At 42.9% G+C, this 10,877-nt stretch overlaps 1 protein-coding gene across 1 annotated transcript in view; it reads right to left on the minus strand.

Annotated features, from left to right (window-relative positions):
- The window catches only part of LOC146383440 (ephrin-A5-like), an 85,962-nt gene extending 75,354 nt beyond the window's left edge, over window positions 1-10,608 (minus strand). The window contains exon 1 of the mRNA XM_084934685.1: window positions 9,688-10,608. Within this exon, the coding sequence (XP_084790811.1) occupies window positions 9,688-9,812 (125 nt within the window). The 5' untranslated portion in view covers window positions 9,813-10,608. The remainder of the gene's footprint in view (window positions 1-9,687) is intronic.
- Between the last annotated feature and the right edge of the window lie 269 nt (window positions 10,609-10,877).

Here is a 10,877-nt window from a genome sequence, read left to right on the forward strand (position 1 = left end):
AGGATTTGTGAGAAATAATAATTTTTTTTAAAAAGGCCAACATCGTGTCGACCCTTGTGCTAAAGTCATGGCGGTCCTGACCTGGATTTCTCCTGGTTTGCGTGTGAAGGTTTGTCCAGACTCTATCGTGAGATCACAAACAGCTTTTTTAATATTTCATGGGTCCCAAAGCACCAAGTCTGCTGAAATCCAACAGGAGGAAACACTTTTGAGTTTCAACAGGCCGGCGAGCCCCACGAAAGGTCCCGCAAAGCCACACCAAGTTCACTAAATAACACATGCAGATAAATAACAGTCAATATTTTTCACCGCAGGAGTCTGAAAATGGCTAAACAGCTAAAAAGCCTTCTCTGTTGTGGTATGAAAAAAATCACAGCTCTTAACCAGCATCAGATAAACCCCCATACCAAAACGATTACACGAGACATTTGAACCCGAGAAACAAAAGCAATTAGGCAGCAGCAGAGTCTCCCACAAAAGCTTTTGGTTCATCAGGGATATTTTGGTTTGTCTTTGTGGCTAAAACCAACAAAAAAAATATGCCTATGGTACGTGAAGCTCTGAGAGCTTCATCGCTCTGTGAATCACACATGATTCAACAAACTGACTGGAACAGTAACACGCTCACACATCAGCTTTGTCTAATTTCTTCCAAGATACACAGAAAACCCAAAGTCAGCAGCCGTTTAAAATCAGGAAATATCGTCCCATTGAGGAGGTACGCATACTTTTTGTTTCAGGCCTCCCTCCAAAAGCCGCACTGACCCAAATTTAGTTCCAGAAACACTGACTTGGAGGTTTGGCCCCTGCTGTCAAAATGATCACATTTGCTTTTCATCAAGCATATATCTGAAGCCAGTTTAGGTTTCAGATGTAATTGTGTATGATTTGAATCCACCGAAGTGCCAATTTTCTCATTACATCCATTTGTCTTAAACCAGAGGAGACAGCAAAACCTTTTTCTTTGCTGAGTCAGAAAAAAATCAAACCTTTATCCTCATCAGTCTAAAAAAAAAAAAAAGCTCAAGGAGACTATTCACTTTTAAATAATCCAAACATGTCAAAGAAAACTTTTCCACCTGATTCATTTACTTAGTAAAATACACCTTTAACTTCATTAAAGCAAAAACTTATCACTGTTGTCAAGTCATTTTATCGGTCGTAACTCCTGAAAAGTCCCAGTTAAGCAACTTCATTTGAACTTTTGTTTCCAGCACTTTTCTTCTTCTTACTTTCTGGTAAGAAACAACATAGAGTGAGGCCAAAAAACGCATTACAATCAAGAAAAATGGATTAAAGTTGACTGGCACTGGGTTTGCATGAGGTAATCTGGCTCAATAATTCACACAGTACCCACACATTTTCCTCCAAAACTGATGATTTTAGTGTGAACGGAGGGACACAATTTAAGAAACAATCGGCACGCACGTCTCGACAGTTTTTGGAGTCCGGAAAGGGACGCCAGGATGGCTGAGCAACCACCCTGCCATCTTTGATATTAAGTGATGCCCTGCAAACAGCGGCAGCCGTGCCCAGTCTGTTAGCAGCTTAGTGGCTCTTAGGACTTTTTTGGAGGCACTTTTTTGAAGCTTTACTGCAGTCATTAGGAGTTAAGACTGATTAATGTGAATGGTCAGGCAGGGCCTGGCTTTCTGAGGGAAGAACAGAGAGGGGTGAAGGGTCTCACAGGAAGTGTTTTGTGTCTCCACACAAAGGGGAGGCTGACCTCTTAAGCCCCTTAGAGCCTCTTTGCTAATACCCTCACCGGTGCCTACAAAGACACAGGGGATGCCATTTCACCACTCACATTTAAAGAGCACACACACACACATACACACAAAAAAGGCCCGCTAAGATTAAAACGGCAGAAAAGTGAAGCTCTGTGCAGTGGAGTGAGACGGTGTGAGATCAGGCCTGAAGAGTCTCCCACTAACACAGTGACTGTCACGCATATCAAACGCAAGAAGCCAAACTCTCACAGTATCTGATCTGAAGTCTTATGGATCTTATCGAGGATCTGCTAAGTCACAGTTAAAGTTTTATTTCTTAAACACAAAGGGAAAAAATCTGAAAAAAAAAAAAAAAAAAATATATATATATATATATATATATATATATATATATTACAACCGGTTCCCTAAAACAAATTGGTATTTTTCACATTTTACATTCTTTCTGGTTCATCTTTAATCACAACTCTTAAAAATCAGCTACAAAAATCTAATTGTACCGATCTAGACATGATTTATTGATCCTTTCTAGAGTCTGGTCCTGTAATCTGCCTTTTCTTGGTCTAGATTCTGAGCAGATTTGCATGATTGACAGGACAACGGCTCATTCTTTACTTTCACTAGATCAAAAAACTTTTAATGGCATTTTGCATTATTCGGGTTTCTTTTTCTAAAACTTGACACAAGTTTTGTTGCATAAGCGTTTTTCTACTTTCCACTTTTCCTAAACCGAAAGATGATATTTACCATTTTCTGTCTTTTTTCAACTTGCACTCACTTTTACTGAATTCCTCACAAAACTGATGCATGTTGATGCAAAGTATACATTTTCAAATGTACAGTAAGCACATTTTTCTATATGTCAAGAGCCACTCTAGACTCTGGCACCGCCTTTTTAGTCTATTTCAAGAAACCTAAAAGTGCAACAAACTGACTTTTTTCTTCATTCATGCAAATTAACAAGCATAATATCGACATTCACATACATTTTACATGTGTGTGAATTTTTTGTTATGCTGCAAGGGCAGATTTTTTCGCTTTATAAAATTCAAGAACTGGGTAGTTTTTCTTTCCTCTATGATTTTAATTGAACCATTTTGATCTTTTTCAAGAAAGAATGATTTGAGAGAATTTGTAGTAAAAGTAACTCACACTGTACTATAAAACTATAAGGCCATTTTTCTTTTAAACTTTTGTGAAAATACACTTTTAATGCTCTTGAGTTGCTTTTTTCTTCTTTCTTTCGAAACACTTGAAACATTGATTTGTACTGAAAACAAGTTGAATTTATTGTGTTCGGCAGATGTTTTTCATTTTGGTATTTTTTGTAAATACTAAGCGTTAGAAAATTCTTACCACACGTTCACAAGTATCTCGAATTAAATTAATACCTCATTGGCTGACTTTTTTTTCACTTCTTTAAATCCAAGAGGTGGCATTATTCTTTAAAAAGTCTTTTGATGATGTAAAGGAGATTTTTCATTATTATTTTACATGCAAAGACATTTTCAGGTTTCCTGAGGTGCTTTATTGGAGATTTAATGATTGATTTTAATCATTGCTGAATTATGCATAGCTTATTATTCTTTCAATATATCAATGTTTATCCCATAAAACCATCTAATCGTGTACCATGAAATTATACTTCTTAGGATTTTTTTTTTTGCACTACTTTAGATTTTTCTGACTCTTGGAGTAATTTTACTTAAAATTTTTGGAGAACTGCAGTAATTTAACACACAGTCATCTAGACTACTATCAGCCTTTTCCCCTGCTTTGCTGAAATGAGGTTGTATTCAAATTTTGGTCAACAGATAATTTTTTCCACTAAGTGTGATTTTTCTCCAGCATTGATTCCTGAAAATTCTTAAAGTGAGCTGATTTCTCTTGCAATCTGTTTGGTGTCGTGGTGCTGCACTGTCAGCTGTTTTTTTTTTCTCTCTCACGAATACGAAACTAAAACTATTTAGAATCAAAAAAGATGGAAAATCTGGCAATGAAAAACAAAAATGGCGAAGGAAAATGAGATGCATCGATATGTTGCTGTATCTACAGTGCATTCACTGTGCTGGACCTCAAAAGAGATACTGCTGTAAACCAGTAAACCCACTACACAAGCTTTAGTCACTGCTTCCTGTCAGTCACTCCCTGGCAGCCTGGGGCCGTGCCCTTATTAAGGCTGATTTATGGTCCCACACTGATGACAGTGTGTAAGAATTGTGGGAGTTGAACCAACAACAGAAGCGATGGAGACACATTTGTGGTCGTTCCTACAAAAGGCCAACAGCTAGTCACCCATTAGCAGTGACCACGCTCAGGCTGAAAGATTGGCTTAAACCATAAACCTTTTTGCAGTTGTCTATATTTCCAGGCATTCCACATATTTATGAAACAGCCCCCAAGTGGCAGCAGACTACTATAACAGGTAGATGTATATATGCAAAGCTCCGCATAGCACCAACGCAGTACCATGAGGGAGTCTTTAGTCAGAGCATAAAGGGAGGATTGAGGCAGCTTCACTCTCCAGGCAGTCACAGACGGCATGTAGATTGACGGGTCTCCGCAGGAAAGCTTTCCCCCTCTTTGCAGAAAACTGAGACTATAAAGCTCCCGGTTTAATTGACCCGAAGGTTCAGCCTTCCTGAAGTACATTCTGTAAGGTACTACTGATTAAAGTACACAGAGTGGTAGGAAACGGACATATGAGAAGTTGAATATGGGAGATTTCTTATCTGAGATTTGACGCTCTTTCATTTCATGCACTGAGAGACTGAAGTGCTGCGAGCAGGCTTAATGCTTCTGCACTCTGTAATAAAATGGAAGGTAAACCTCAGATAAGATGCCTCTCGTGCTCAGTTTATTGACAGTTTCTGAAGCCCCCGGTGCAGGAAATCACATTTGCTCTGCTCTCTTTGATGCCTTTTGAGACTGATACTTCCTCAGGGTGGAAACACTGATTCTGACCCCACCCTGGGATGCCGCGGCCTGGACACTGTTCCCCTGCTGTAGCCTCTGGCCTCTTATATGTAAGTTTCTCCGTAGAAACCCCCTGCCCCACCTTAGATAGCACACGCACACTCTTCACTTCCACCTCTCCCTCTCCCGTCTCCTCCTCCTCCTCTCTGTCTCTGCATAGCTAAAAAGCCGGCTGTGGGCTGCTGAGTACAAGTGGAACAATAGCGGCCTTTCAGGCGTTCTGTGCCAGCGCTGGGAGAGGACTACGGTCCTGAGACCCAGTCAATATTTGGACATGGTTGCCTTTTTGTGTCCGTTTTTAATCCAAGCGGAACCAAGCAGCAGGGAGCCGGGAAAAGGCTGAGAGGGGAAAGCGAGGGTAAACACTGGGAACAATGCAAATGGGGCAACTCACAATGCCACTGGGAAACTATCACAACATCAACTCGCCACCAAGTGAAAAATGGAGTATTGTTTCTTTAAGTGGAGATTAAAAAGAGAGCGGTGTAGGAAAAACAAATATCGGAGGTCATTCTGCCATGAGGAGAACTGTGCACGCGGAGGGTTTCACTGCAAACGGCCAATCATCAGAGAGGTCTTTTAAGTGAACACTTAAACATGAAAATAGGCCACTGAAAAGATTCTTTGACTATCTTATGGAGAAATATGTTGCATCTTCTGTGGAAAGCTTTGGATGAGCATTATCAAGGATTAAAGGAAACCCCTGGGGTGACAGTGCTCCCCCTGAATGCTGGAATCCCTCTCTGCCCAGCTGTCAGGTCGTTAGTCCCACCCAATGAGGTTCTTTGATGACGAGGGGTATCAGTTTCCATGGCATCGGAGACACAAACAGCTTGGGAGATTAGGGTCGGAACTCAGCCCTGATTCTCAGTTGATCCCACCTATCAGCAACAAATAAACACCTTGGGCGAAGGCAATGCCTGCATGCAGGCCATATGGACCCGGGTGGGCTTTAATGAAGCAGCTAAATAGCTGGTGAGCGGGGAATTCGCTAATAGCTCCTTGTCAGAGCAGCACTAAATACCCAACTCGTTCACTTTATTCCATCATTTGGTTACTGACACAGCCGGCTAAGCTGACAAGGAACATCTGTGGCTCATTTTTCTTACATGAGTGTTTCCACAAGGAAAAGCTGCAGTTTTTGTTTTCCAGGTTTCTTGCCTTGACTGGGCTGTTTTTACCCTGCTGTTACTTTTTTAATAAACGCTTCATATGTTACATTTATGAGGATGGATCACACTAGGTGAACATTTAATAATATAATCTCATAAAATTTATTGAGGGCCTGTAAGCCACAACTGGATTTATTGCTAGTTTTCACATCATACTTCATATAGTTATTACTAAAGGTGGTCTCCATACTGTTATGAGCATTAAAACCTTTACAGGAAAACACTTTATAAGGCAGGATAGACGTTAAATTAATAGTAATAGATAAGTTATTAATGCTTTATTACTTTGACATTAACAAATATTTGTTGGCACTCCAAGATCTGCTCAACTAAACATTTAAAGTTATTTCTTAAACATTTGGTACAACTTTTTAAAGCAGATTGCAGCAGCAGTTAACCGTAATACCTGAAAATACACCAACAACATTTCAAAAACTTTTTTTATTTTTGATCATATGTTTCTCTCCTTCTAAATGAGAGGTACTCGGTGTTTTTTGGGGCCAGAGACTTCTTACAGAGGAGAAAATCTTCCAAGGAACCCCAGAATAATCCCAACGCAGATTTAAGTGGCTGGGGCTCAGCATCACTTGACGATGTGGACTCACTCAAATGGATCTTCATGCTCGCAGCTGGCTAGCTGGCTAAAACGCCGCTCTACGGAGCAGCAGGAATGGTCCGTTACACCCTGAGAGAAGCGGATAGTCTCATGATATCATGTGTCACGACCATAGGAGAGTTTCAACTGGCCCAAAAGATAACGTAATGGACACAATATGCCTGTTTTACTGGCTTTAATGCACTAATATACTAATAGTAATGGATTACTTTGCAGAAACAAGGTCCTAAAACGCCCTGAGGTGTGTTATTATGAATATTAGTGCATCTGTAAATCTCACTAAATCTTCCATCAGGGTTGGCCTGTAAATGTGAATAGCAGAAAAATGTTTTGCAACCTGAGAACACAAAAGTTTGTCTGCAAAATTGCTTTCTACACATCTGTCGATACACATAATTCCTTTAATAAACTCATATTTTATGAACAATTTATTAAGTGCACAGTTCTTATTAACCTTCTCAAACGGCACGGCCACCACACAGACAATATCTGACCTAAGAGGAGACACACACTCTTTGCAGATTTATGTAAAACACCAGCATTTTTTAAAGTTTATATCCAAATTAGCTGCTTTCCAAAGCAGCATAGCAGCCAAGTGCGTCACAGCTAACACCCCCTTAAACTAATGGGACAGATTTTTCCTGTCTCCTCCAGCCTCTACACCAGACAGATTCAGCTGACAATAATCTGAAGTCTTTTTAGTTCTTTTTGAGGGATTTAACATTTAAAAAAATAACTATAAGTCATTATATCAATTATGTGTGAGCTGTTTCTTTTTAACAAGTCTCCCTGATACTGGAGTTCTCTTTAATTTCATTAAGTAGCTTATACAAGCACAGCGACTCGCTGTCACCGACTGTGAAAGCTTTTCAAACTCCAGGCAAGGCTGAGCCATCCTGCGGGCTGTAAATCCCTCCACCGCCGCTCCAAGTCCCGCTCATCTGAGCCTAATCAGCACCGAGCATCAGCGCAGGAAGATTGTTCCCCAAGATGAAAGCAAGGCAAACACGAACACAACGTTTATCGAAATTACAAAAAAGGGCTCCTTCCAGCTCCTCTGAAACAATGGAAAAAACATGAAAATGTCACAGCATTTCCATTTTTCACGACTCACTTCCCATTTCAATTCCAGAGCTCCTGTAGGGCATTTCATGAATGGCTGAGTATGGACTGCTGCTCCGGATGCCATTTTTCCTCACTTTGGTCAAATATGCAGCAGAAACAGGAGAAGAGGGGGGTAAGAAAGCTCATCTGGAAGTTGGGACTGTACCGCAGCAGGTTCCCAGGACTCCAACACTGAGTATGGTTACATTAAACAGCGGGGATTCAGCACCCGCCAGCTTGTATGGAATACTCTTAAGTTCTGCTGCGGGTCAGGGGCCCCTGGGCTTTTTAGCATGGCCCTCTTTTACATTATACAGCAAGGGTCAGGTTTAGATTAAAGTCATGAATGAGAAAAGGAGACAGTCATTTAGAGTTACTCATTTATTTAGTCCCTATTCTGTCGAGACAAAGCCCAGGCAGGGTGCCGTGCTGGGCCCATCATCGGGCCCCATAGCCAGCGGTACTGCCCTGGTTTTGACCCTGACAACGGTCCCCTCTGTGCTGCTTAACCCGCAACTTGCCTGGTTACTACCAAGTGTGTGACCTCAGCATGTGTGGATCTCTCACAAGACTGAGCGCCACGCTGTGCCTTGGCCGCTGCTGAAATACCCCTGTGTACCCGCTTATTGTCTGCCCCAGCATGGGCCAGGAGGAGGGCGGACGAGGCGGAGGGGACACTTGGATAAGGGGGTGGGGGGGAAGCATGGCAACCAAGAAACTAGACTTGGGAACTGGGAACTGCTTCAATGCCAAAAATGGAGGGAGGAGAGGACCTGCAGCCAGCAAGTGTGACAGAAGGCTGTTATCAGACTCAGATATCTTTCTGTTAGCAGCAGAACAAGAACTGCATCACCTCCTTTGATGTCACCGCCGCAGCATTTGCATTTCTATCATTAACATCCTGTCAGTTTAACTCCTCCGTAACACACACTTGCCCTCAGGGTGACCATTACAAAGACATACAAAGGCTCTTGATGTGTGTTTTGACTGTTGAAGCCCAGAAACCAGTTCCTGGCCCCTGAGCAAATGTTGATATAATATTTATTTATTGACTCATTCTGAAACTGCAGCCTGCTAATAAAGAAAGTATTCAAGCTGAAACAAAGTGAGAAACACTCATCATATCACTATGTGCTCCGGTGCTGAAGGTGGAAAAGTGAAGCACTGAGTCACTGAGGGAGGGAGGCGCCCGGGCACAAGCAAGAGGAAGTTTCGGAGGAGAAATGTCACCTCAGGATCCAAGCAAAAGTTTCTGGGAGAAACCTCTCAAACAGGAAGCAAGAAACACATCAGATTACAATTTATCAGCGATAGTGCGATAGATCAATAACATTAACCCTAAGCTGACAGGGAATATCAGCAATCCCTCACAGGATGAGTCTCCATTTGGCACCAAAACGATCCTGTCATTTCTAATCGATGACAGCAGACTGCAAGCGGCTCAGCATTATTTTTAAAGCAGCACAGTAACGCATTCCCAGCAGCACTTGTAACACTTCTGCATTCAAATTTCCAGCCTGATAATGTGGAGCAAACAGTGAGCATTAATGGATAACAGCACGTAAATGACAGCCTGTGTAAAAACACCTTGTTGTTGAGGAGCTGTCACGGGGAGATTTATGCTGCTAAATGTGAACGGTTCATTACAAAGAAGACTCAGACATGAGGGGCAATTAATCTTCAATCAATGCAACAATCCATCAACAAGGACAACAATTATTAAGGTGAGTGAGGCAGCGAACAATCTGCCAGGCTTGCGTTTGAAGATTTAAAGATGGTGGCACTTCAAAGGCAAACGTTACATCATGGATACAAACAGGTGTGATAACAGCTGAGCCATTAAATTATCAGTATTTAACGTTGGGTTTTTTGCTTTGCTTCCTAAAGTGCATTACCTTCAGTTGCGCGCACCTGTAATGCCACAAATGGAGCTGAGAGTGTAACCACCTCAACCGATCAATCAGCCTTTTGCACTGCTGCACACGGGGCAGCACACGGGGTAGCGCACAGGGCGCTCCTGCGGGGCACAGGGAGCCCCCTCTCCCCGCTCCGTGTCGCTGCGTCCCTGTGGGATAGCGGGATTACTTACTTGGGGTTGGTTCTGTTCCAGAAGACGGCGTAACGGTCGGACACCACCTTGGAAGCAGGGTCCTGGCCGTACACGCACATCCCAATGATGAGGATGAGGAAGAGGATCATGTCCACCTGCGGCATAATTGCTGTGGAACTCCGATGAACTGAAAATTGGCCGAAAGTCCTTCTTGAATCAGGTTTAAAAGCTCTGATGTGTGCTGGTGGTGCCTGTGTGAATGACAGTCCACTTTTATTTCCTTAAAGATGGAGCTCTATTCTTCTGTACCTGGAGCTTAAACGCCGTCTTCTTCATTTAAAGCAGCAACTTGGGGTTTTAGCAGTCAGATCATTTCCTCGATCGGATCTACTTTAAGTCAAGAGACGCCACAAAATCACCGTTTCAGCCACGGCTCAACTCCGCACCGCGCAGCGAACAGTTTCTCCAACTCGCAGTGAAACAGTTCAAAACAGGAGGCAGCCCTGCGCAATCTACGCAGTACAGAAGAATTATATATATGTGTGTGTGTGCGTGTCTTTTAGAATAAAAGAAGCAGCGGGAAAGTGTTCCTGGTAGCGCAGAGGTTTTAAAAAGAAAAAGCGCAGACACGCAGTCCCCGTGTCGCCGCTCTCGCCAGCTCGGGACCTCTCCTCTGGCTCCCCGTGGATCCAGCGACAACCACTCAAAGCAGCAGCTTGAGCTCCGGCTGAATCCGCAGCTGTCCGATCTCTCCTATCCAAGCGACCGAGAGCAACAGCACGAGATAACAAAGCTCTCGTGGAAACGCGCGCGGTCTTCAGGTTAAATGTCCCCCGACGAGCCGCTCCGCCACGTAACCGAGAGCGCGCCAGAAGCGGTGCGAAGCAAGTAAAAGCAGCGCTGTGTGGCTCCCGCTGCCATGCTCTCCCGGACCAACCCCCCCTTCTCCTCCTCTACCCCCCCCCCCCTCTCTCTCTCTCTCTCTCTCTCTCTCTCTCTCTCCTACTGGGTACTGGGCCAGCCGGGGAACACTGGAAAAAAATCTTGACAGTTGAGAGGCTAGAGCTCGGACTGTTCAGTCTTCTTGATTCTCTTTTCCCAGAAAAATAAGTCAAATAAAACCTGGATTCATCGGCTATTTTTTTGCTTTTTTCCCACTTTTAAATGAACCATTTCCCCCCGAGGAGATCGTTTTTTGAATGAAAAAATGATCCAACCTCACAAATTCA

Source organism: Perissodus microlepis, chromosome 7 (assembly GCF_051167445.1).
Source record: "Perissodus microlepis isolate ML-2025 ecotype Zambia chromosome 7, ASM5116744v1, whole genome shotgun sequence".
NCBI lineage: Eukaryota > Metazoa > Chordata > Actinopteri > Cichliformes > Cichlidae > Perissodus > Perissodus microlepis.